At 43.5% G+C, this 27,776-nt stretch overlaps 2 protein-coding genes across 3 annotated transcripts in view; one reads left to right on the forward strand and one right to left on the reverse strand.

Moving 5' to 3' along the window:
* Positions 1-12,975, reverse strand: part of LHPP (phospholysine phosphohistidine inorganic pyrophosphate phosphatase) — a 111,144-nt gene extending 98,169 nt beyond the window's left edge. Inside the window, exon 1 of one of the 2 annotated variants that reach the window (XM_033149457.1) lies at positions 12,805-12,974. In XM_033149457.1, coding sequence (XP_033005348.1) covers positions 12,805-12,932 — 128 coding nt within the window. In that variant the 5' untranslated portion in view covers positions 12,933-12,974. Of the gene's footprint in view, positions 1-12,804 lie in introns of both variants that reach the window. The other variant, XM_033149459.1, reaches the window with a different exon arrangement.
* Positions 12,976-21,817: 8,842 nt separating this feature from the next.
* On the forward strand, positions 21,818-25,833 carry NKX1-2 (NK1 homeobox 2). The gene is made up of 2 exons (XM_033149460.1): positions 21,818-22,244; positions 25,149-25,833. Exons 1-2 carry the CDS (start codon positions 22,019-22,021, stop codon positions 25,772-25,774), a joined length of 852 nt encoding a protein of 283 aa, XP_033005351.1. The 5' UTR covers positions 21,818-22,018; the 3' UTR covers positions 25,775-25,833.
* Positions 25,834-27,776: the final 1,943 nt, after the last annotated feature.

Raw genomic sequence — 27,776 nt, forward strand, 5'->3', positions numbered from 1 at the left:
TTAAATTAGGCAGTTAATATATTGTAACTAATAGCATCCACTTGTACATTATAAATATATCTTCATTGATTGCAGCAACGAATGTGAGAATCACTCATGGGCTAATGAAGCAATTGAGGTAAAGAAGTGCAGCGTGTACCCAGGGAATAATTACTGTTAATGAATTATGATGTGACCTTCTCAGAACAATGAACAATTGGTGTGACAGTTAGATGACAGTACTTCACATCTGTTATTCCAAATATAGTTTACAATCGAGTATAAAAACAAAAAAATAATAATATATTTTAAATTCAGCAAAGGTGTTGAGAGTTAATTCTAGGATTTTAACCATCTAGCTTAAAGAACAACTTGTATTACCACATATATGAAATAACTGTAGGACATGATTACTGTAACTCAAACAGCTACAGCGGTTAAGAACTTAATTCGTTCTGGAGGTCCGTTCTTTACCTGAAACTGTTCTTAACCTGAGGTACCACTTTAGCTAATTGGGCCTCCCGGTGCTACCGCATGATTTCTGTTCTCATCCTGAAGCAATTCTTAACCCGAGGTACTATTTCTGGGTTAGCGGAGTCTGTAACCTGAAGCGCCTGTAACCTGAGGTACCACTGTATTAGGTATTGCTGGTTACTTGAAATGCCAATGAATTTGGGCCAATACACTGTATTGATATAGGAAGGCAGTGAAGAGAGTTACAATCAATGCAGCAATGCTTTACTTGAGATCATAAGCATAGGGGCAAATCCAGATGGAAGGTTTGCCAAGTGTCAGGTGTGCTGAACCAACATGCTTAATCAAACTACATGGAGCCTCTTCACTATGAAATAGCAGAGCTGGCAAAGAAGGCTCAACAACAACTGGAAACGGAATAACAATGACTTGTTGTATTCTCTGCATTATCGTGCCAGGCTACTGCCTGGTCTTTTACTATGTGCTATGGCCATAGGGCTAATGCAATAAATAAATTGAATTGAATTGATTGACTTGGTCAAACCTACACTCAGCCAAGTATCTCCTCTTTGGTGTATTTTCATTTTCATTTCATTTGGATGCTACCATCCATGACTTAGGAACTGCCGTAAGAGTTCTCCCTAAACATTTATCTGAATTAAGAGAAGCAAAAATTGTTGTAATACAGACATTCAGCATGCATGGAGCTGAACTAGGTCTACTGACAACTCGTTTTGCAGCAAAGCGCACCAACTTTTTTTTTTTAATCTCCGACACTAACAACATTTTGAGAACATACTCTTCTGAAAAGTACAACCACAGAACGGCACAGAAAACCAGAGAAGAAAGTTATGTGGCATTGCACACACCCGTATGACAGAAATGAAGATAAAGAAGTTCCATTGCATCAGGCTTTCTAGGACTGCCAAGCCACTTGGTATCTTGACTCTGAGGACCAAACCATGGGAGCTGTAATTTATGTGTCAAGGTTTAAGTAAGAACTTTGGGGGTATCTGGGACCATAGAATGAGGGACGGGGAAGGGGTTTAATTACCCTGAAGGTGTTATTCACCATGGGAGGCTTCAGGACTGAGCTTTGGCACTGAAAACAGAATGCAAGACTAAATCCTACTAAGCCCTGGCTCACATAAAGTCTGCTAGGTAGGCAGCACTGCCAATATTCTTACTGGCACTTGTATTTTTAAGACTGCAAGTTAACCTCTCTTTGTCAACCTGTATTACAGAGGTGGGGAACCCCTGGCCCATGGGTTAATCTTGGCCCGCCAGGGGGTCTAATTTGGTCTGTGAAGCAATTCCCCCCCCCCCACATGTACTCACCAGGTGATGTCACTGGTAATGTCAGCTGATGAGCTGGAGAAACAGGACTTAACCCTGCATTGGCTGCATGCCCTATTCCCAGCAGGAAACAAGATCACACAGCGAGGGCAGTATGATTTAATCTAAGGTTACCAGATGTCCCTGTTTCCCGGGGACAGTCCCCGGATTTACAAATCAGTCCCCATACAAAATCCATTGAAGTTACAAAGAGACCCCGGATTCATAGAAAAAATATGGTAACCTTAATTTAATCCCCACTCATCAACAGATGAGCAGAGATTAAAGCCCTTTGCAAAAGCACTGTTTGAAGCAGCTAAATATTGCAAAGTGGTATTAATTTACAAGGAATCAATCATTTCTACTACCAGTACATACTGTGTCCCAGTTTATTGCAATATTCGCTTTATTGCACTGGTCTGGAACCGAACCCATAATATCTCTGAGGTTTGCCAGTACTCGTTACAAACTGAAGTCAGATATAAAGGGGGGGGGTGTATTAAGTCCTAGATTTGCAAGTGAATTCACCTTAACTGTTAAGTTTGAATCTTCACTTTCTTTTTCCTTTTTCCAGAAGGCGCAGCAGCAATTTAGAAAATAATGATGCTCTGATAGGATCCCCCGATTTCTCTCTTCTCTCCCACTCAACTTGTGTCATAACCTGTATGTCATCTAAAAGCAGGGAGGGGTGGGGGAAGAGGATTTCTATTTTACATACCCATAGGCTGACCCAAAAATATGTTGGCAAGGGCAGTTGGCTATGACTGTACAAGGTCACTCAGGATGTCCAATAATTGTCCTAACACTTTACCTGTTATGGCACAATAATGAGAGTTTTTTTTTCATTATTTTCGGGTGAATGAACCTGGCAGATGCTGACAGCCAGCAGATGTGTAAAGTTCGAGGTGATTTGTAAGGGACCAGCTCATCTGACGCACAGTAATTGCATTGTGGGACATTGTCACTCAGAGTCTTGTCCTGTTCTGTCAGAATGAGGTAAAGGTCAGTTCAAAGAACTGGCATAGCATAAGGGACAGCTCCTCACTGAAATTAAAAATATTTTCATATATTTCCTCATACCACACCCATAACATGAAGAAACTCAGGGATGTATCCACAATTATGAAGGAAAGGGTGAACTGGGGAACTAGAAAATTTGTTACAGTATTGTTGTATACATAAGCAGAGATATACAAGTTGTTTCAAATTCCCACTTGCAGATTTGGTGCTTCATCGTTTACTATTTTTCTTGGCATAGAAATTCCCTTTACAGTGGTACCTCTGGTTACGAACTTAATCCATTCCGGAGGTCCATTTGTAACCCGAAAATGCTCATAACATGAGGTGCACTTTCACTAATGGCGCCTTCCGCTGCTGCCACACTGCCAGTGCACGACTTCCGCTCGCATCCCGGGGCAAAGTTCGCAATAAGGGGCATCTACTTCCGGGTTAGCGGAGCTCGTAACCCGCAGCATTCGCAAGGAGGACGGTACGTAACATGAGGTTCCACTGTATTTCACACAGTCTCCTACACGAGCCAAGTCAGAATTACAGCAGGCACTTTCAGATTAATTTCTAGGCCCAGATAATTCTCACTGCCTAAACTTACTTCCGTTTCCCTTGCCTGTTAGCTTCCATTTATGATACCGCCTCATATACCGGTACTTCACTAGCCCACAGTGCAATGAAAATATTGACAAAGGTTCAGATTTTTAAAAGGAGTGCTATTTAAGACCCAGAAATCTATGGGATACACACAACGAGTTCAAAGTTTGGTTGACAGTTGATAATATGATTATAAACATTATCCTGTTCCAGATAGAAGCATCAGGCTACGCTTCTGTTTCACATGCTCCCCATTCCCTCATGTCTTCCAATTTTGTCTTTTGTTCCCTGGTTCATGACAAACCATTGTTTCCTCTTAACCAAAACAGGAAACCCACTTTAAACTATGGTTTTCAATTCCACACAGGTGGTAAAATATGTTTTGCAGAAATGACAGTTTGCCAGATTTGGACGTCTTGTCGAGCTGCAGTTTGCACTGCACCAGGAAATCGGGGCAAATCTGAGGAGCCCAAAATACAACTCCAACAGCCATTATGTCTGAACTAGTTAATTTTCAGTATAATGAAACTTCCACATCTGTTAAATAAGAATTTCAGGTTGGAGTGGGGGGTGTTAGTTTTTTGTGTGAGAGAGGGGGGGGGGGGGTTAGCAGAAGCGGTTTCTCAAAGTTTGCATCATAGAAGGAAATTAGTTTTCTTATGACACAGTGAACCTCCACACAAAGTGTACTTCTTGATTATCAGATATACGTGTATTTCCACAAGGCTGAAATTCCAGTCTGACAACAAGCAGTGTTAAACCAGAAGCACCTGTCAATCATGTGTTGCTCACTTATGGAAACCCCCTTCTATCAAGATAAGAGACTCTGCAAAATTCTTCAAGCTGAGCATTCCCTTGCCAGAGCAACAGAATAGTTTTACTCCATGGGTACTTACTGCAAATTCATCAACATTATTTGTATCCCTAGGTCTTCAAGCAATCATTAATGATGCCATTAATAGAATGCAAGAGGGCTCTCGGTCTGTTACCAGCTACTAAGGAAAGTCCAGCAGGTCCAGCTGAACCTCATCATAGACTGAAGTCATCAAAATCTATCTATCAAATTATGATAAGCAAAGCCACAATTATAGGCAAACGAGGAAATACTAGCACAAAGAACACTGGAATGTGTCTGTAGATTATCAACACTCCTGCTTCTACAAACAATACAAGGAAGTGTTCTGTTATTTACTGAGCTACACCAAAAAATGACACTAATGTAATTGCTTTGATCTTTAATTTCTCTTTAAAAGGACTTCTGCATCCTCCTACTTTCACAGTGCTTTTCCATATTATCTCAACCCTGGCAACCTTAAGTTACAATGTTTTATTTCCTTTTTACGCTCTTTTGTCTTTGCCCAAAACTTTCATCTATTAAGTTCTCGCTTACGTTCAGAGGTGATGCCCTCCTTTCCTTTCATCTACTTTGTGGTCTTTCCTTAGGCACCTTCTCATTTACCAATATTTTTAAAGAAAGGGAAGGCCAAAAAGGAGCAGGAAAGATAGTTGGTAGATATATAATAGAAACTTGCAGCAAAAAATAGGTGAGTTGTGTCAAGCTCATGTACAGGAAGGAGGCAAAAGGGTCAGTATTACTATGTGAGACAGAAAACTGGGCCACCCTAGAGGGTAATTTTTAATGAGTATGGTTGCATCACAGAACTGCAAAAGGATGCCAGTTAACAAAAGTACAATACAGCTCTCAGAAAGAAGCAAAACCACACACCCAGAAAGAAATGAATAATTACATAGCAACAAAGATAGTTGGGGCACTGGGGCAGACCAGAGCTACGTTATCCAACAGCAATTCAATACCAGCGTTGTGAACGTTATAGGTCTTCAAAGCTAAAGGAGCAAGTTCATCAGCTGCACCTAAAAGGCAAAAGAGGTTCCGCAAAGGTTGGCGCAACAGAAGGGCTACTGAGATGATACCTAACTCCATAACAAGAAAATTAGACAAGAAATTAGTAGCAAGCTAAAATCTTGATCCGGTTGTTGTTGTTGTTGTTGTTGTTGCTGCTGTTTGCTTTTCTACACAGGTTGACACCTAAATATTTGGGGTTCCTGGGAACCAAAAATAATATACCCTGCATAAATTATCTATAGCCACTGGCAGGAGTGGGGTGGGGAGAATCCCACACATATTTTTGAGAGATAAACATATGAGGAGCCAAGCAGCCAGAGTCTGAAGCTACATCAAAAGCTAGCAGGCATGCAACTGGTGACAATAGAAAAAAACACATTGTTCAGCTTTAGTAAAGATGCATCGCTCTGTCCAATAGTATTGGGCCCTCAATCCTATTCTTCTAATTCAAAGCCTAAAACTAGTAGCCTTGGGGTTCTATCACCTATTAACGCAACTGACTGATTAAATGTTCACCAATTAGCCCTCTGATCTTTGAGCCTGATAGCACAGTAATTGAGATCTGATTGCAAGTTGAAATTGCATGAAAAAGGCTCATCTGTACAGGCATTGAGAGCTTTTCCCTCCCCGCCTTGATTATCCCAAAGACACCTATGAACCTTCGCAGTTCAGCTATTAATTAATTAGCTCAACAGTCCTGGAAATAAATTTATTTGCCATTACTACTATACTGAGCTGCTTTAATCACAACATTTTTATGGGCAATATAATCCAGTAATCATATTACACTGGCCTTTGTTTCATACTGATGGATAGTTAACGGTTTGCCTTTGAAGTCACTAATTATCATCTATAAAAGCCAATCAAGCCAATCAAATCCAATACAACACTTCCACTGTGAAATCATTATTATACTTCGTATATAAAGAACATCTGTTGGTAAACAATTAACTTGAGACTAACAGAAAGGAAGCAATTCTTTGCTTCATTTTAATAAGGCCTTACAACTGGAATTAAAGTGGATAGTTCAGTCAGCTTCATACCTTTTTTAAAAGCTGCGAAGTTACCACGATTCTGTAAACTCTCTCTCTCTCTCTCTCTCTCTCTCTCTCTCTCTCTCTGGTATTTTGTGTCCATTTCTTTTGGGATCATAATATTGCAAGGATGCTTTTATCCTCTACATTATTTTTTAAAGGTCTTGTAGGGGAAACAGAACTATGAACTACTGCCTGTTTTAACAGATATTTTACTAATTGGGGCTAGCAAAAAACTGCTTTATCAACAGTAGCATGTCACCCCAAAGGGCCCAAATACTGTCATTATGTGGTACTGTCATTATGTGGCAGCAAACTGCTCTGGCCTTACTTGAGGATTCATGCTGAAAGAGTATATATCCTCTGGTTAGAAGAAAATGTTGGGGCAATGCAGGGGTCTGTAAATTGAATAAAAAGGCACTGGAATGGAAATGTAGCACTTTGAATTCTCAACTTCGTCAGTGATCAGAAATATCATGGTGAGCACATCACTTCAACCTGTGGTTCACATCTCCATTGGTATAATATCTCTGAACGAGTCGTGTGTAGTTAGCCTTCCCTTGCTCTAGTTTTAAACATGAAATAGGAGAGCCATAGTGTGTTGGAGCCACATTGGTTACGCAAATGGAAAAGCAACCTGGGATATGTTGATGCATTTATGTTTTTAGTACCCTTTTGTATGGAAGAGTCTCCTTGCATACAACCCGTTTGTGCATTTCCAATGCTTCAGTGATTGTTGTTATAAAAAACATTGTTCCCTAACTTAGGGGATAAGATATATGGGATGGAAAGAGACGGTAAAAAGGTGGGATCTAGGGTCAAGCTGCAGATGAAGGGAGAAATATAGCTACTGTGCCTTGTCTTAGATCTGTTGCATTTATTGAGAGTGTGTCAGAATACATCAAATTAAAATAATTAATGTTAAGATTTAAAATATAGAATAATGTGAAAGTACTCGGCCTCAATATAGAAAAAGTGAAGTGTAGCTATTTTATCTACCTAAAAAAAGCAGCTTGATGTGTCAGCCATCACCAATCACTGCCACTCATAGAAACTAGCAGATGTCACTGCAAATGTCTATTTCACATGCACCTCAAGCAGGGTCTTTGTAGACCTGCTTGCAGGATCATCTGTACTGGCTCCCTGTAACCCGCCCCTACATGCTGAATTGTTTTACAATTCCAATTCTGCTAGGTTCCCTGGCAATCCTGCCCTTGTAAGACTCTGCAGGTATCTTATTCTAACAGGACTGTCCAGCTGCTCCACTGCCTCATGATGCCCAAGATTTCCGTTCCTCTTTTAAAGAGCGCTGTTGAAAGTTGTGCTAACAGATGCCCTATAGTGGCCAAACAACAGGATGTTGTAAATGTCCAACCGCTGTGGGCTTTTCAGATGTATATGCTAATGGATATGCTATCAGCATACAGCTGTAAATGCAAATAACAGGTCTCAGGCGGAGCATGTTTTATTGCTTCTTTAACCACCTTCTGCATTGTAACTGGCCAACTCCTCACTGGTTGCAACATGAAAAGCAAATCACTTGCCTCATGTTGATGCTGTATAAACAAATCAGGGCAATAATAGCACAGAAGAGAGGAGATGCTATGGCTGATTTGATAAGGGCTTTTAACTAAGATTCTTACTTGTGTCCTTGCCTATTAAAACAATAAAAGTAATTGCTAGCAAGGGCAGAGGATATACACCCACGGTCACACTTCATATTAAGTTATAAAAAGTACACAAAGGCTTGCATACTCAACAGATGTTTTGACAAAGTGACCAAACAAGAGTGTCTATTTTGGAATGCAATGAGCTATTCTTTGATGACATGTAATACACTTAACCAAATAAGCTGATGGCCAGCTATAAAAATTATAACATATTAGCACTCGCCCACAGTGTGTTAACCTTTGCAAGCTATACATAAATCAAACCTTAATATGAAATTTCACTCAGCAATTGAAATTTGATTACTCTGGATCATTCTGACAACTACATGCATCCTGGCATCCATAATTATACTGTGAGAAACAATCCAAGTTAATAGATAAAGGAGCTTTTCTGCAATAAGGATAATGAGGCAAATTCTGTTCTTGGCTAATCAAACATAAAGAGAAATGTTGCAGTTCAACTTCCAGTTTGGTTTTTCTTTTCCAGCACATGCAACCCTCCATAATTATATCTTGGCCTAGACACTGCAAAAAGTTAAGTTCCGGAGGATGCATCCTATACCCATTTCCCTGGAAGTAAGTCTCACTGAACTCATGGAGACATGTATAGGGTTGTCCCTCGCCATTTCAAAGCAAACACAGAAACTAAGAAAGGATGGGATGCTTTTAGTGCTTCCATTTTATTTTCATAATTAAAGAATTAGCATTCTTTATGATGGACTTTAGGCAGGAGACCAAGCTCGGCCAATTACACATTTCAATTAGTTGTAAGGGAAAGGTTGTTGTTGAAGCAGAAAGAAAAATCCTTCACATGAACTTATACACAAACACACACACACACTAACCACACTCCTGAAGCTATAATATTAAAGTCTATAATTTCACAGGCTATGAAAGAATAAGTGGTCTGATAGAAATACAGCCACAATGGTGCATGGGAAATTGCAAAGAAGTAGGAAGACTTTCTGTCTTACAGTGTTGAAATAAAATTCAACTTCCAGTCCTGTTTGCTTCTGTATTAGAATGTACGGGGTTCGGGGTAACAATTTTATCCTTCACCTTAGGCAGCAAAATGTCATAAACCAACCCTGCCCATCCAAGCCTCTTTCCGAACTTTATTTCAATGACTATCTTACCATTCTCCCATTATAGAGACATGTGACTTCAACAATTTTCTGTCTCATAGGCTAATTGGGAAAGCATGCTCAGGACAAATTTGCAGTATAGTGACAGACTACAAGTATGTGGAAGCAATGTGAACAGGCATTATATATATATATAACCCAACACTGGCTCCCAGCCACAGAAGATGCAACAGTTATTTTCAGCCTGAGCAAATTTCACTCGCTCTTCTGCTACCGCGGACCTAGCCCAAATGTATTTGACTGTTTGGACTAAACATCCTGGGGACCATCATTAGTTAGCATGTCAAGGCACACTTTGAAGATTCAGTATGGTCTCCCATTCTCCCTTGGGTCAAATAAGCATTGAAGCCAAATTAACTTGTTGAAACATTCTAATCCCTAATGAACGACTTGGACTCAGAGGCTTCCAGCGATTCAAACAGAACGCCAGCATCGTCCATTTTGCCTGAAGCCTCTAGTTTTGCTGCCATATCAACCAACATATTTCTGATGTTAAATTACAGCTTAAGTTGTCTGCACAGATTACAGCTTGTAAGAGCTGTAGCGTGCACGGCAATGAACAATATGGTTACTATTTTGTAGTCCCGACTGAAAAACCTCAACAGACACCAAAGCCTAATAGAGACAACTGAGGTTCCAAGGACAGCACAGACAACTCTTTGGTTTGAACAATTTGTAATATCCATCCAATTGCGAAGCAGAGAATTAATGTATAGTTCACTGCCTTAATTATGTGAAATAAAGGGCAAAGCCTCCAAGTAAGTATCCACTGTTATTCATGACAGCCTCAATAGATTTTGGTTCTCAGCAAAAGAATACAGCAGATTTTCCAAAACCAAAAAAGCTGTATATAGAGCAACTTACACAGTCAGACTATGCAAAATGAGACTGCCACCCTTTTCAGCTGCTACAAACATGGGCAACAATACACGTGAGGGGGTTCAGGAAGCAAGAACGAAGGCACTAACTCCACAATTGCCACTTTTATTGCCTTCCTACTCCTGGAAGGCAGCTGTGTTTAGTGGGGAGCCTTTTGTATCCATGGAGGCTCCCTGCACATTTTGGGTCCATATGTGTAATACCAGAAGAGGCCTTGCATCATACACTACAGCAGTCCCATTTTATTTTTATTTTATTTTATGGATTTTACAAGTTCCCACTAACAGAAAATGAAAAGTACACTAAAAATAAACGCAGAACAAAACAACTCAATTTTAAGTCAATAGAAATTAAACAAATGCCAAGTAACGGGAAAGCAATCTGCAGAGACAAAAGTCTGGGAAAAGAAAAAGGATTTCTGCCCTCGAACAGCAAGAGATTCAGCACAGGCTTTTGGAGGCATTTCTTCATGCAGTGCATAGCTAAACTATGGAATAAGCTACCACAAGATGTGGTTGATGGCCATCAACTTTGACAGCTTTAAAAATTCACGGAAGATGAGAATATCAATAGGCACTAGTCATAATAGCTAAAGACTACATTCGGGATCACAAACACAATACCACTTGCTGGAGAACCACGGTGGGAAAGTGCCTTCGCATTGCCCTACTGTTTTGCACATGTTCAAAGAGACCACATGCAAACTTAATCAATGAATAGATTTAGAACAGATAAAATTTACAAAATGTCCCATTTGATTTATTTCTGGTACTGTACTTCAAGTGTGGCACATTTGAGCCAAAATAAATTTTCTTCCTACCCTGCATGTGAGCATGATTCCTTCCACCAAGGTATCAGGAAACGCCACAATGAGAGACTGAAATGAAAGGGAGCTATGAAAGAGCAATTCTAGTAGAAAAGAATATCGGGTTCTCTAATTGAGAATAATTTGGTGCTCTGCTACAGCTGCAATCTTTCATCTAGGAAATTGCACACTTGCTTGCTCACACTAAAACTATGGTTTGGTTTGGCTTAGCATTACATGCAAACTAAGTGAATGCGGCTTAACTCAACAGAACATACTGGTGGATTGTACCCAAAACATCTGTAGGTATAGGAAGATGTAACCAGTTATTTTCCATCAGATGACTCGATGGCTTATTTAAAAGGTTTTATTGTGATTCACACTGCTTTCTGGGGTAAAGCAACTCTGGGTTGGTGGTTGTTTTTCTGACTTTGCCCACCGGGTTGTAGACTGACTTGTTACAGAAGTAATTTCAATGAATTTTTCTGCCACATATTACATACCATACATAATATTTTGGACTGCATGAATTCATCTGTATCCTTGTACAGCAAAGTATAACTAGATGGCCCCTGTATGTTCATGATTCTATTTTTCATATCAGTGTTAATACTGCCACCCCATTTTCTGTGAAGGAGAAGTAGCCATTATTCTCAGCAGCAATGAATTTTTTGTACCCCCAGGCAGTAAAGAAAAGGAATCAACTCAATACTCACCACGCTAGGAAACTAACAGGACAAAGATGCCACGATAAGATCACCTGCCTGAGGCATGTTCTACTTCAAAAAAAATATGTTTTTTCCTACAAGCACAACTAGATTTGACAAGAGACCTTGTCCTGTCCCCCCTTCCCTGTAATTCAAAGTATACTTGAAAATTAATGTAATTCTGGACAAATTAACTGCATTTTTACCAGACACTTATTTTTAGGGATAATACCTCAACAGTTAATATATATTTTACAAAACATGTTTTATTTTCATTTTAATTAGAGATCACACTACACTTTGGCTTGCTCATTTGATCATGTCATTTTTTAAAAAAAAAGATCGACTCTTAATTTTCATTCTGTGTATTAGAAGGAACAGTTTTTAACTGCTTTATGCAACTATATTTTAAAATGCTAACTTTTTTTTTTTGGAAAACACTAGAGTTGTAGTGATCAGATTAAAAATAATGGGAGTACAGAAGATATGCAACTTTGATAAATTCTCTAGTTGTTTTGTTAGCCTATTACAACAATAAACAACAGTGTATTGTAGCACCTTTCTAAGTTATTTGTACCGGTAAATGCAGTACTGTATACAATGTCTGGTGTGCACCATTAGCTGACGGAACATGTGGCCATTGCAGCAAATGTGTGTGCACGTGTAGCCTACAGAATGTGTGTCAACTTACTGCAACAGCCACCGAGAGCCAGCCTGAGGGGGAGATAAGGGGGCAGGACTTCATTCAGTTCAAAGGTTATGTGGCTCACAGTCTTCAGATCCTGTTATATTTTACTGTAATGACTTGCCAGCTGTGTGGGAAGAACTGCAGCTCAGTAGCAGAGTTCACGTGTTGCCTACAGAAGGTCCCTGATTCAACCTGTGGCATCTCCAGGTCAGGCAAGGACAGGCTCCCTGCCTGAAACCCTGGCGACGAGCCACTGCCAGTCAGTGTAGACAGCGCTGAGCTGGATGGAGCCGCTACCTACGTTCCTAAACTAACCAGGGCTGGCAGCCCTGCTCTACAACCGCGCCGAAGGAACCTCGCCTTTTATTTCCCCCTGACATTTTTTTCCCCTTTGAAGTGCGAAAAGCAAAGTACAAAGACGTCCCCTATCTGAACCCCCTTTCTCGCTGAGAAAAAGCACATCTGCCGTGAGTAGTGTGCTCCTCCTCCTCACAAGGGCTCCGACATTATAAATGGTTGCACGCTGTACGAGGACAGGTCTCCTGGGCTCTCCAGCGGGAAGGAGTTTTGTGAAGGACAAGAAACTTGCAGCCTGGTGGCTCCACGGGTCCCCACTTACTTTTTCACTGCTTCTATAGATCCGGGAATGGGGACTCCGCCTCCTTCGCCTCCACTGTCATAAAGCACCCCGCTGATGTCTAGCACCAGCCCCTCCACGCCCGCAAGGTGCTTCCCCCACTCAGCCATCGCCCACAGCAGCCCGTGCAGCCTGCCCACAAACCACACTCTCCGCCGCCGCCTCCCAAACCCTTCCTGCCCGCCGAGGCGTCTGGGAAATGTAGTCTCCCGCCGACGCGTAAGCTGCGAACGGCGCCTCAGGGCCTGCAAGCAGTTACTGAAGGAGTGAGCGCCGTGGACTTGCTTCCGAGTAGACGGGCGTTGATTGGCGCTGCCTGGGACGGGTGGGGGCTGGGGGCTGGGCGTAGAATCACAAAATTGCAGAGTTGGAAAAGTTGCCACCTGTCCTGTATAATACAGAATCGACTTGTATTTCAATGTAAAATGCTTTGCCCTGTATTTCAAGGCTTCTCTGTGTGCCAGGTTAGGGATCCTCTCCAAATGCGTGTGTGTGAAAGGTCATGTACTGTACTGGGTAGCAAAGCACAGGGAGATATACAAATTCATGTGTATGGGGCATGTATGCATGACAACAAATTCCAGACGGGCGATCCTGTTAGGCTGCAATAGATTGTAAGTGGGTTGCTTTGAAGTCGCTTCAGCACCAGGTGAAAAATAATTTGACACTCCCACTACCACGGCCCTGTCCTGTATTTTTGCCAGAACGAAGATGGCAACCCCACCAGAGCATCATCCAGGGCTGTCCAACTTCCAAGAGACTGTGATCTACCCCCACTATAAAAAAAACCCAAAACTGGCAGTGATTTACCCATTGGATTGAGCAGAGTTGTTCAGCTTTTTTGGGGTAGGGGTGCTCAGGAGCCCACGATCGACCAGGGACAGCCCTGATTCGAGTACAACCATCTGCAATACAGGAATATGCAACTGTCCCTTACAAGGATCGAACCTGAAACCTGCACCATGCTCTAACCCACTGAGCTAATTGGTGGACTCATAAGTAGATTCAGTGCTGGCAACAGGTTGTGGAGAATTCTTGGCAGTGGACACTGCCGCAGGGAGGTCAAACCAATCCCACAGGGACCCTAGCGAGCAAGACCAACAGGAATGCCAGTGTGGTGCAGTGGTTAGAGTGTCAGACCTGGGAGAACAGGGTTCACATCCCTCCTTGGCCACGAAGCTCACTGGGCGAGGGCAGTCACAACCTCTCAGCCAAAACTACCCCACAGGGTGCTTGTGGGGATTAAATGACCGTGTATGGCACTTTGAGCTCCTTGGAGAAAAAGGTGGGATAGAAATGCAGTAAATAAATGCATGTGGTTGTAGGCGGTTTGTCAGGTTAGGAGGTACACACACACTAATTCCCATCATCCCTGACCATTGTTCATGCTGCCTACAGCTGATGGGAGTTGGCATCCAAGAAAATCTGGAGGGCTGCAGCTTCTCCATCTCTGCCTTATGAGAAAGAGGATGAAAAGAGATGAAAAGGCAGGAACAATTATGGGAAGTGTGGCTGTGGGGAATGATCCAAGAACAGGAACACAGTGATGCTCACAGACCAGCACCACAATTTCAGGATTAACTACGGGCTCATCTCTCTGTTAGGGTATATTCCTTTCTCTGTGAAATCTCATCCTTATCTCTTCCCCTCTTCACATCTTAACCTTTGTGCCTATGTACTGCCTCTTTTGATACTGTTGGCTGATCCATTCTGATATCAAGTGTGGTTGGGTGCCTTCAAAGCCCCTCTGGCTGCCATTGACTTAACTTCTCTGATGTTTCAGATGGGCCAATCCAATGCACACTTTTAGGTGCCATAAGAGGGCCGTCAGATCTAAATGCCAGATTTTATTAACAACTTTTGTTAAATCAGACCTCTTCATCTTTCTTCTTAGCTGATGGGCTTTCTGATAACACTTGTTGATGCAGATTGGTTGAGTAGTCTTGGGGACTTTTGATAGAAATAGAGTAACACTTATACAGTAAAAAAAATAAAAATAAAATTATTTCCAGTAGCACCTTAGAGACCAACTGAGTTTGTTCTTGGTATGAGCTTTCGTGTGCATGCACACTTATACAGTAATAGAACTATACAGTTGAAAGGGGTCTTGGAAATCACCCAGTGCAGATTTCTTCAACCTTGAGTGCCCAGATGCTGTTGGACTTTAACTCCCATTAGCCCTAGCCAGCTTAGTCAGTGGCAATGGAAATTTTAGTGCAGCAACATCTGGAGATCCAAAAGGCTGTTCTAATCCAGCCAAGTACAACATCCTTGAGAGATGGCTATCCAAATACCTCCAGTGAAGAAAATCCGCTACACCCCCAAGGCAGTCTACTCTGCTATCAAACAGCTCTTTTAAGGTTGTTGTTGTTCAGTCGTTCAGTCATGTCCGACTCTTTGTGACCCCATGGACCAGAGCACGCCAGGCACGCCTATCTTTCACTGCCTCCTGCAGTTTGGCCAAACTCATGCTAGTCTTTTTCACCTTTCTTTTAAGGTAGCTTCTCCTAATGTTTAGCTGATGCTATCTGGGCTCTCTACTATTTCTACCCACCTGCTGCTTACAAAGGTATACTGATGGAGCATTGGGACTGGAAACCAACTTATACTGAGTCAGACCATTGGCTCATCTAGCTCAGTCAGTGTTTTCTACACTGACAAGTAGTGACTCAGGCAAGAGTATCTTAGCCCTACCTGGATATGCTGGGGACTGAGCCTAGCACCTTTTGAATGCAAAGCATGCACTCTACCTGTGATAGATGGCCCACAATAGCAACAAAAACTAACATTTTCTTTTAGCTGATTCCATGTGCAGTCAAGGCCATAGACGATAAACAGACTCATTTCACCAGAGTGCTTAGGTTTGTGCCCAAATAGTTTAACTGAAAAGAATATACAGTATATAAGTAACTTAAACCTTGTGCAACATTGAGCCAGAATTGACCAAAAGGTCATATAATCTGATGTGGCTTCAAAATTGGACCACCTGAAAGACGAAAACACATAAACTAGGTGCAGCAGCCCAATCCTATGCATATTTGTTCTGAAATAAGTTCCACAGTGTTCAGTAGAGGGAGGGTTACTCCCAAAGTGAGCATGTGAGCTCTGGTCTTAATTGGGTTGTAGGTTAGCCACTCTCAGTTTATAAAGCACCAGACTGCCACCTTATACAAATACCTTAAAACCTCATTAGTTTCTTGCGGAAAGAAGTGACCCATTCCATAGTGGTTTATGACTATATGAGAGATTTAATCAAGTATGTTCAAACTGAGGCAATAATGTGTTTGGTTTTTTTTATTCTCTTGATAAAGTGCAGATGCTTTTTATTGTTAACACAATCACTGGCTTGCCACGATTCAAGAATATATAAGAAACAGTGTTGGAATTATAGTCTACTTTATTTCAAGAAAAGCCAAGGAGTCTTGGAACCATTGATTTGCCTCACTGCTACGAGTCGCTTCTTCTTAAAGATAATATCTAAACTGTAAAATTCATTATATAGACCCAGAAATGGATCAGGTTATTTAAAACAACACCACTAATGGTACAATATCTCAGCTGTCCACACTGATAGGGAACATTGTCTTGGATAGTGTTATCAGTCCAGGACACCCGCTATGAATATTGATCCGAAGCTTGTAACAGCCATCACTTGCCGTCAGGACAGGTCAGGGTTGAAACCCACCTAGCATCAAAGCAATTTAAAGACAGCACTCAAATGGAATTTTAATGTCTGCCTGGGCTGAAAAACAAACCAAATCCAAGCAGACTGTGTGTGCGTTTGCGTTGGTGAACTGACAATATTTAAAGAAGCCCTTTAGCCCTAAAATTGATACTTTTAAGTTACTCCATCTGTTTCATGACTTAAAACCCAGTCCGCTAGAACAATGATTACAGTAAATTCACAATAATATATTCCACTATGGCCTATATATCAACTGACATGCATTTTGAATTTCAACATAAACACAGGTTTGTTAGGTTGGGGGCTATTTTGAAAGAAAAAAGAATCCAAACAACTGGGATATATTTGATTTAGGCTCTGTACCACATACTCATAAATAACAAATCATAATTGTATGAGAACATTATGAAATCAAAAGACAAATCAAATGAGTTTTATTTCCAGAGCAATCGGTTGCACCATGAAGCCCAAAGCAGTACTGAACTGTAAAAATAATGTTGTACAGTTACACTATTTTAACGTATCTGTTTATATGATTAACCCTTTCAATAATTACACCCATTCTGAAATGTTTTGTGAAATGTTCACCAAATATGACACAGAGCCGTATACTGTTACTTACTTCCCATATACAGCTATAGATACACATGCACATACAAGATATCAATATATAAATAACTTAAATACAACCACAGTAAAAGCACACCTACATGAATCTTTAACAGTAATTCATTTCAATGGGACCAATTGCCATGTAAGCTGCTTCTCAACATGAGTAATGGTGGCAGAATCTACCCCAGGGAGAAGACTAATATGTGCTGCCAGATAAATAATGGTTTGTAAGATTATCCCCACAGACAATATTTATGTCACTGCCTGGAATCTTTTACCAGTGGATCACATTCTTTTTGCCTATTGTCCACCCTGGCCAAGGAACAGATATGTGTCTTTATTTAACTGTGTATGTGTTCTTTATTCACCTCTTTTCTTTCTCTTCAGTTATTTTCCTTTATTTCTTATTTACACCACATATCTTCTCCTGTATTTCCAGTTTTTACTCTACCAGTAGGCAATTTCATGATATAATTATGATCATTATTTGGTAGTCCAGGTTTAAGGTAGCTTTCAAATGTGTTGGCATTACTTATATTGAGCACTTGTACAACAGTGGTACAGGTACGTGTCATATTTGAACTCCCTCATGGTATAGAGTTTTCTTTCCCTTGTGTGTGATGGTGCTGCCACGAATGCCTCACGAAGCAAAATTGACAGATGGATCTACTTTTCAAACATGAATTATGTCTGAGAGCAGAGCTAACTGTACGATCCTATGCAGACTCCTTTGAGGCTGTGCCACCATTCCCTCCTCCCCACAAACGTGCTGTGGAACCGGTTGCAGTATGGAGAAAGCTGCAGGTGCATGGAGGGGGAAAAAACAATTACAAGGATGTGGGGAGTGGTTCCCACCTGACGGGAGAGGAGATGCTCAATGTGTGACCATCAGACATGTCTTAAAGTAATCTGAGTTGGTGGCTGTCTTGCCTCAATTCCACTTTGCTGAAGGTGCAACTTGAAGTTACAGTGAGCCATCATTGATGGGAAATTATTTCCACCATTGTGGGAAGCCTTTTGCATGTTTGTTTCGAATTGCGTTATAGCCTTGTGGGTATTTGCCTTGCATCTGTAATCAATAAAATTGAGTTTTCCCTTTTGTCCAGATTTTTGTTCCGGATTAACATGGTTTGTACAACCCTGGAAAAGCCTTAAACTGACTCATGCCAGTGACTACTCAATTGCACTTACTAGCCTTAACCTCTAAAACTTACTCTCTAAAGCTTATTAGCCTTAGCATCAATTAATTATTCCCAGGAAAGTGTGCATGGAGGGTTACACCCTCCCCTCTCAATATCAATATATAAATATTTAAACCAGTCAATTGTCAAATGACAGCAACAAGGCACCCACTTCTGGGTTCCTACAACACAGACCTACAATCATTCCTATTCCTTTGCGTACTCCACATTTCCACCAAGCTGCCTAGTGTAGTTTAGTGCTTTCCAAATGAAGATCAGTAATTGAAATCTTGTGATTATGGTTTACAGCAGGAAATTTAATAGGTATGAGTACTGCAGAATAAAACCATACACGGTGGAATAGGAATGTTTGTTGTAATGTTATTCTAATCAGAGGATCCCAGTTAACACAATTCCTCTATTGGATGTTGTTGTTTTTAGAACACAATGGCTTGGGCTTGTTTTAATACAGTGGTTTTCAACCAGTGTGCTGTGGCACGTTGGGGTACCTTGAATGGTCAGATGTGCTGCGGGCAACACTGGCCTCTGTCCCCCTTTCTTTCCCTCCCATCTCTGGTGCCCTCTCACATCTCTGCCTCCCAAAGACTTTTGTGGGTGTTTGTTGTAGCTACAAGCTCTCCAGGTGAATAGTGTCTCTGGGGCTGGCCAGGGGGTGTTTTCCAGGCCCCTGTGGGTCATTGGGAGGTGGCACCTTTCTTTGGGGCTCAGAGACTGCCCAGAAAACTCCCAATGAGAAGGGAGAAGAGAGGAGGCAGAGGGCACACTCTACAAGGGAGGGTGCTAAAAAAAAGTGTGAGAGGCTGCCAGCTCTGCAGGTAAGGGGTGACATAACTGGGCTCCTGAGCCCCACAGGGTGCCACCGAAGGAATGTAGTTGGTCAATGGAGAAGTGGGCCCAAAAAGGTTGAAAAACTCTGTTTTAATAGATGACTATTTGCACACACTAAAGGTAGCAAAGATGAAAGTTCTAAGCAGCAGATGGTTTGCAAAGCTTAGTATCGCAGAGGATAACTTGGATAAATGCGGTGGCAGTAGAGGAAATAACAGGTTTTGAATGTGAAATACCAAAGGAACATTCTCATTTAAAAGGCTGATTCAAAACACCCACTGGGGATAGGAGGACTAAAACTGTAATTGGCTGATTTCCCTCTCCCTGACCTACCCTATACTAGCTAACAATATTATTGGCTAACCTATTACTCCTTAGTAAAATAGTGGTGTGGGGAGGAGGGGTCATTAGTGTCTCAGTGCTATTTCCAGGTGGAATTGATAGATTTTGAAAACTTTCTAATTTACCCTTTTAAAAATGGTGGGACATTGGTTTACATTATAAACTGCATTGAGAAGAAGGCGGGTATTACGGTATGTTCTTGAACTGCTCCTGCAGGTTACTGGAGTGCTTTGAATTTTCTTGCTTACTTTCAAGATCTGGCAGCCCATTTAGCTTTTCAAACTAGAATGTGCAGTTGTAATTACTTTATTGTGCTACTGGGATTTCTCTCTGGCAATTTCAAAATGGGTTCTCTTTTCTATTGCAAATTGGTTTGCAAACAAGGGGCAGACTTGTAGGTAAGGTGGGGGGACAGGACACCATCTTCCATGTGAATTCTCATTACCAATAAAAGAAATAATATATGTTTCTGAAGTTGAGGCTCCAGTACATTGGCCACCTCATGAGAAGAGAAGACTCTCTAGAAAAGACCCTGATGTTGGGAAAGATGGAGGGCACAAGGAGAAGGGGACGACAGAGGATGAGATGGTTGGACAGTGTTCTCAAAGCGACTAGCATGAGTTTGGCCAAACTGCGGGAGGCAGTGAAAGATAGGGGTGCCTGGTGTGCTCTGGTCCATGGGGTCACGAAGAGTCGGAAACGACTGGACGACTGAACAACAACAACAACATGTTTCTGATTTGTACCCATAGACTAATAGGGTGAGTCCTAAACAACTTGGGTGTAAAGAGGCAAGTCTTCATCATACAGCAAAGGTGAATAATTATGATGTTAGATGCACGTCTCTGGAGATGAAATACCACAGTTTAGGAGCTGTCATAGAGGAAGATGATAGGATGCAATTACCCTACTGCACAATGTTTATTTGTGGAGAGAAGGGAGTCTGTTCCACATTAGCAATCCAGTAACTGGTTAGATGCTATTCCAGTGGGAACCAATATAGTTTAGAGTAGTGTTTTGCCACTAGGTGCCCTTCAGCTGTTGTGGCCCACACCATGGGCATAGCCAGGTTTTATATTAAGGGGCAGAACCTCAGTTAGTTAAGTATTTTGTATTGATTTACTTGATGGGGGGGCAGCTGCCCCTCCCTGCCCCCCCCGCCCCCACCACTCATCACTCACCGGTCACACCAGGTTGGTGAAGGCTGCTTTAGAAGAAAGTTGCTCAAGTTCCCAGGAAAGCAGGTTCCATTTCAAAGCTGCTCACTGGGTGGTATACCAGACAGGCCATTTTCAGAGCCTTTGTTTTTCATCTGTAAAACAGAAATAACCATGTTCATGGCGCCAAGTAGTGCAAGACTAAAGCTGATATAGGCTGTAAAGCACTTGGGAAATGAAAGTGGTAGAATAATTCCAGATTATAGTTTGGATGAATAGCACCTGGTTTTGTGAGTGTGCTCATCATCTGAATTTTCTGCAATTTCATGGAAATGTTTCCAACTTCTTAATCTCTGAATGTTCAAAATGTTGCTTTGTTCTATTTTTTTTTAAACCTTTTTATCCTTTTAAAATAAAGTTGTGCAGGTTTGAAGGGGACTTACGGGGCAATCCTATGCACATCTACTCAGAAGTTAGCCCCACATTTAAGAAGGCTCCCGGGTGTGTGACCTTACTCTCACAGGCTACCTATAAAAAGAGATAGTATATTTGTGACTTCTATTCCCTCGCAACTGTGTTTTCCACAGTTGCCCACAGTGCACTGGGAGAGTTAGGCCTTACAGGAGGCCTGGGATATCCTTCCTTTTAGAGATTTAAGATTCTGTATTGCCTGGGCATTCTTTTAAAGGTTCAGAATTCCAGAGACTGTAGGTTACAAACGAATGGCAGCTCTTCCTTTTCCCGAATGAATGCCCCACAACAACAAAGCCTCCTGCGATCACCTCAGAGGTTTCAGTTGTGATCTACCTCCAGGGGAAAGAAGTGAGCATCTCCCTTCTTACCCTAGTGACTCATTTATTATAGCAAACACGTTTCACTGTCACTTCATACCCTATAGGAGGGGAGGGAGCGGAGAGGCTGCAATCTCATCGATTAAAATACCATTTCCAAGGCTTGTCCTCTTCTCCACGTGTCTGGGCGGGCAGCAGGATTTTTTATTTTTTATTTTAAACCACCCCAACAACCACAGAATAATAAAGGAAGCAGAAGGAAAGTGGCAGTAGTAGGTGGATTGCAAGCCCCTTCCTTCCAATCGCAGCCTCCTTCCCTTGTTAATCTTGGGTCCTCCTCTTTCCCCTCTCCCTCTCTTCCCCCCACCCACCCCGGACATTCCCCTTCTCTTCAGACAAACCTCTCCGAAGTCCGCGCTGGGTGCATCCGAGGGAGACCCTCCTGCCTCTTATGGACAGCCTCCCCCCGGGCTCAAGCCGCGCGTCTTCCGAGGGAAAGCGGGGCTGGCTTTTCACCTGGCCGTGCATTTGCTGCCAAGCTTGGGCCGTCGCAGATCTACCCGGGACTCGGAGCGGGGAATGCTGGACTGTCCGGAGAGTGGGGCCAAAGGAGCCCCCATCCACACGAAGATCTCCTTCTCCATCCTGGACATCCTGGATCCTCAGAAATTTACCAGGAAGAGCAACCCAGCAGCAGGGAGAAGGGAGAGCATCCCCCACGCGGGGCAGCGGGAGAAAAGTTTGGGAAGAGTTGGCGTGGAAAGGCACCCGAGCAGCAAGAGGAATAAGCTAGAGGCATATCATGGTAGGCGGCGCTTTCTGCTTTTATCTGATCCGCGCGGTTTGGCTGGGTTTCAGGAAAACTTCCGAGCTGGCTCATTTCTGGAAAGCTGCAAGCGATGTTTCCAGGTGTCTTTCTTAGCATAACTTCCAGAGGGGGTAGTGGGGAAAAGGCTTGTGTGACCCATTAAAAGTTTGAATAGATTATTGAGGACTAGTGTTTTACTGGGATTCACCATCCCATGCATATATGGTCGCCCTGTAGATCTGTGGCTATTGAACCGCAGGGTAGCGTGTGAGACAATCCCAGGGTTACTGCTGTGCTTCTTGATGGGACACCAAGCGTGGGTATGATGCGCAGCAGCGATTAACTTTTTAGTTTGCGGGTCGCAGCGGGGCTTGGCTTGAATTCAGTTTCACAGAGCAGTAGGGTTGGAAGGGACCCCAAGGGTCATCTAGTCCAACCCCAGTTTGTTGGCTGAGAGCTCAGAAAGGCTGCTTTTCTTTGGTAAAACTTTAACCCCCCCCCCTCCCCGGGGCAGAGGCTGCTTAACATAACTTTAAAACAAACTCTTAACCCAATACGGGGGTGGTGGGACGCGGAAGCAGCGGCCTCCGTCTGCCGTTAAGAGGTGCAGGCAAGGCGGAAATTCAGCCGGTGAAGCTTCTGCAGTGATGGCAAGCTGAATCCCCGCCCCCCATCTGCACCTGTTAAAGACACAGGACTTGCCATGAATTAAAATACCGAGAATGTTGTGGATGATAGATGACGAATCCCCAGCGTCTGGTGAAGGAAGTCACCTTTTGCTTTTTATTTCTGTGTACGTGTGAATCCTCCGCGCATTCAAGACTGGGTCCGCGGCGGAGCTAAACGCCTGGATTGGGGTAGCATGTGCTATTATTACGGACAAGGTGTATCCTCACTCACCTCTCTCACTTCCTCTCGGTGCCGCGCAACATCGCAGCTGCCCAGACCCCGTGGCCCGGCTGCGTTTTCCCTTTAAGAAGTGGCGGAAGGGGACACGGCGAGCACAGCGCGGTCCCACTGGCGGAGTCCCGGCGGAGTTCGCCGCGCCCCCAGCTAGGTCTGCGCGGGAAGCTGCAGCCAGGCGCGATTGTTTTCGGCTCAGCCTGGCCGGATGGCAGCCTGATTGGCAGAGGGACGCGCCGGGCGAAGGACAAGCGAGATAATTGTTCCTGTGGCCTCCCCCACCAGAGGATGCCTTCGCTCCCCCTTGATCGATATCCTATTACCGACTCCCGCGTATCTCCTTCCCACAGCTTGCCGGTACCAACTTCAAACCCCTTCCCCCCCGTCTGATCCTAATATTGTTCGATTAAAACTTACCTTTAATAGATGACATCTATCGATCCGCCCCTTCACAAATCTGAAACTCTATTAGTGCGGCTGGGGAAAAAGAAGATGGAAAAGAACGGGAAGGAGGGCGGGGTGGGGAGAAGGTGGAGGATTTACTTCTCTTAAAAAAAAACACCAAAAAAACTTAAAAAACTTTTTTCCCCTTCTTAAAAATATCTGTATCTCCTGCCAGTTTCCCATAATTAGTTCCCCAGTTCTGAGATGATAATTCTGGTGGAAGGGGCTGCCTAAGAAATGACAAGTTTTGATGGACGGTAAAGCAGACACGCGTCATTTATTCATGACTCACGTTATGTACAGTCTTGCGTGTTGTCTTATCGTCCCGTCCATTTATTTATATATTGCATTTATTTATATGCCAGCTCAAGGTACATAGTTCTTCCTCCATCCTCCTCCTGATTTAATCCCCACAACAACCCTGTGAGGTAGGTTAGATTGAGACCCAGTGAGCTTCATTGCTGAATCCTGGACCCCCGCAGATCATAGTCCGACACCTTTAAGCGCTGCACTGCACTCGCGCCCATCAAAGCTCTTGTCTTACTGGGTAGAAGCCCCCTTAGGTACACACCAAAAAGAGTAGTTTCCCTCACCCTCCACGACAGGTGGTGGACTCTCCTTCCTTGGAGGTTTTTAAGCAGAGGTTGGATGGCCATCTGCCATGATGCTTTAGTTGAGACTCCTCCATTGCAGGGGGTTGGGCTAGCCTAGATGACTCCCGGAGCCCCTTCCAACACTGTGCTTCTATGAAAACACTTTTATTGAAACTGAAAGTACCTGGGCTCAGGCATGCCTAGAACTGAAATCAAGGTCCCTGCAGAGGAGGCATCAGAAGCCGGACGGGGGAGATGCCGAGAGGATCGCAGAAGGGACAACATGAATCTCTGCTGTGGGGGTGGGGGGGACAGGGACGGGACGTGTTTAGACCCCTGAAAGAAAAACAAGTTCATTTTAACGCTCACATCGTAAACATGCTTTCTCTGAAGTCCGACTGATTTCGAGGGGGTTAACTTCCAGGAAAGCATATTTAGAACCCAGATCCTCTTTTTAAAAGTCCATTTCTGGTTCAGTTATTGACTTGAATGTGGAAAGTAACTTTCTTTCAAGGGTCCAGCAACGGTGATGCGCCCTATTTGGCAATTTACCCATCATCCCTGGCACCCTGTACGTCCCGATATGGGAGACTGGCAACTTCTCGGGGAGAAGGCACCCTGTGTATGCTCAGCGGCACTGATTAAAAAGTCAGCATTGTTTGTGACTGGCCTTTTTTTACTCTATGCGCATGTTTCCAGGGCTAAGACCCTCCGAACCGTGTGTGTGTGTGTGTGTGTGTGTGAGAGAGAGAGAGAGAGAGAGAGAGAGTCCGTCAATGTGATGGGGCTGAACTGAATGCAGCGTCCGCTCCATCGGGCGGCTCACTAGGCCATGTGCGCAATTACGCGGAGATTGCGATGCGGATCCGGGCGGAGAGGACCCGCTTCCGGGCAGGGAAGCGGCCCTTTGGCGGGTCGGGAAAGGCCCCTGGCCTCATTCTGTCCTTGTGTGTCTCCCCAGATGGCAGCAGCAGCGGAGAGAGCGAAGCGGCCGTCCTGGAGGCAACGGAGCACGAGGAGTCGGGCCGGGACGGCGGCCGCTTGGCGACGGGCCCCGCGCCGCTCCCCTCTCCCGACTTCCCTCCCTCCTCGTCATCGGACCTGGACGATCCCGGCTCGCCTCCGCCGCAGCCATTGTCCAAGAGGCGCCGAGCGGAGCCCAGCTGCGCCAAGCCTCGCCGGGCCCGGACGGCCTTCACTTACGAGCAGCTGGTGGCTCTCGAGAACAAGTTCCGAGCCACGCGGTACCTGTCGGTGTGCGAACGCCTCAACCTGGCCCTGTCGCTCAGCCTGACCGAGACGCAGGTCAAAATCTGGTTCCAGAACCGAAGGACCAAATGGAAGAAACAAAACTCCGGAGGCGACGGCGCGGCGCAGCCTGGGAACAGCGCATTGCCCGCGGGAGGAGATGGCAGCCCCAGTCCTCCAGGCCCCAGCAGCCTGGCCTACCAGACTTTCCCCTCGTACGCCTCTGCCAACGTCCTCTTCCCCGGGGCAGCTCCCCTTCCTCTGGCTGCAGGAGGGGGACCCTTTCCCTCCTTTTTTAGCCCCACGTACCTGGCCCCCTTTTATACCCCTCACCTATAAGAGGAACCTGTTCCCTGCAGGTTTTGTAGGTGTCCCCTGTGCGGGAGTGAAGAGCAAACCCTCTGTCAAGTTGAAGCAAACCAAGGAAATCCAACTTCTTTGACACTCCATCTGCTGAAATGTCTGTTTTCATAAGTGTTATTTATGAGCATGCCCTCTAATGTTCCACCCTGTGATCACCCATACCTAGTTATGGGTGCTTTCCTTCCCCCCACCTTTTTTTTTTTTTAGTTTTGACTTTGGGTGGGAAAAGAGAAGGGGGCGGGAATACATCCCAATCCCAAACTTTTTTTTTAAGCAAAAGCAAAACTTCATCAGCTCCTTTAAATCTGTGGAAACCAGAGTGAGTTTCAATGCAGGAATATGGATTTATTTCGGAAAGAAAGAGGGCAAGTATACAGTATTCCTTTTGATTCTTCTGCAGAGAATGCAAGAAGACACAAATGTGGATTTAACAGGCTGGAAGGACATCAAAGGTTTCCCCACTATAATGTTCTCCTCCCTCTAGTTTCTATCTGGTGCCCTGTGATGCACTGAGCCATTGTAATTCAGTTCCCACCCTTGTTAGATTGGCTAGATGCTGGACCAGTCCATAGTATGCATGCTAAGGTATGCATACTATAGCGTACCCATGCTGCATGATCCTGTCTGAACATTACATTCACTCCTAGGCAGAAATACAGGATGTGTGTAACAGTGAAATATGCAAAATGTAGATTGGAAATGAAGGCAGTATTTTAATAAAATGTGCACTGGACTACATATGATTTTGTATTTAAAAGCAAATGTTCCTGCTTGGTGGTAGGTCTGGAGCCACCAGAGGGCGGTATAAGCCTTATGTGGGGTTCAAGTAACTAGTGGGTTAATCAGTGCAACCCTATGCACGTTTACAAGTCCAATCCCACTGTCCAAGGGACTGCACTCCCAGATAATTGTGCATAAGATTGGACCATAAGTGTGCTACAGACTACAACCTCAACCAAAGTAGAGGTCCCATTCTAGTTTAATAATCTGAAAAGGTTTTGTTCATGTACAATAACAGGTATTGTGGGGTTTTTGTTTTGGTTCTAAAGATATACTTCATACGTAAAAACAGCACCTCCTTTGAAATCGACAGGAATAGCACCAAATACACTATAAGATACTGTAGGTGTTTTACTACCTTTTGTGTAGAAAGAGCGCGACCACCACTGCCAATAAACACTGGTTGCAGATCTTTAACCAACTCACACCTCCTTTCGTGCCTTATTGCTACCATCCTGCTAACCAACCAAGGCAGGCAACGGTTACATTAAAGAATAATAGGGCTTTTATGTGTGCCGTATCCTGAAATTCAACATGCCTCTAACCCAGAAACTGCAGGTTGCACTCACTTGGCATACAGGATAAGGTAGGCATCACAAGTGTGGCCCATAGGTACAATGGTGCTCTTAAGAGTGCTCAACAAATCCTCTGAGTCTCTCCCCCATTCAATTTCCCCTTGGTAATGAGGCGCTAAATTATGATTGCCTTTCTATACCTTGAAAAGTACATAGAGCTGAAGGAGGAAGTTGTACTGTACTTTTCATGGCTTAGATTAATTCCACTGTAGGTGGCCAAAGCAGGTGGTGCTCACAGCACTTGCTGAAAAATGTGCCCACAGGCTTAAAAAGTTGGCAGCTCCTGGAATAAGGCAAGATGTGTGCTAAAGATGTAGAATGTAAGGACTTCTCCTGTTTGACCCTATAACAAAGACCAAAAAAAAGTTGATTCGGGTTTCTGGAAGAATATGCATTCAAACCATTTCCCAATGAGACTTATCTGCATAATTTTGTCTTTAGGGTTCAACTTTTTCACTCCTGAAGATCATGCTCATCTTAGCCCTTTGTGGTATAATACTCAGTTCAAGTTTTTGCCCAAGACTTTTTAGGGCAATACAGTTTTTTTGTTGGATGGACAATCATACTTGGATTGTTTCTTCCTTTTTAAAAAAAAGTGGGGTGAAGACTTAATTTTAAAAATG

This window comes from Lacerta agilis, chromosome 5 (genome assembly GCF_009819535.1).
Source record: "Lacerta agilis isolate rLacAgi1 chromosome 5, rLacAgi1.pri, whole genome shotgun sequence".
NCBI classification, from domain to species: Eukaryota; Metazoa; Chordata; class Lepidosauria; order Squamata; family Lacertidae; genus Lacerta; species Lacerta agilis.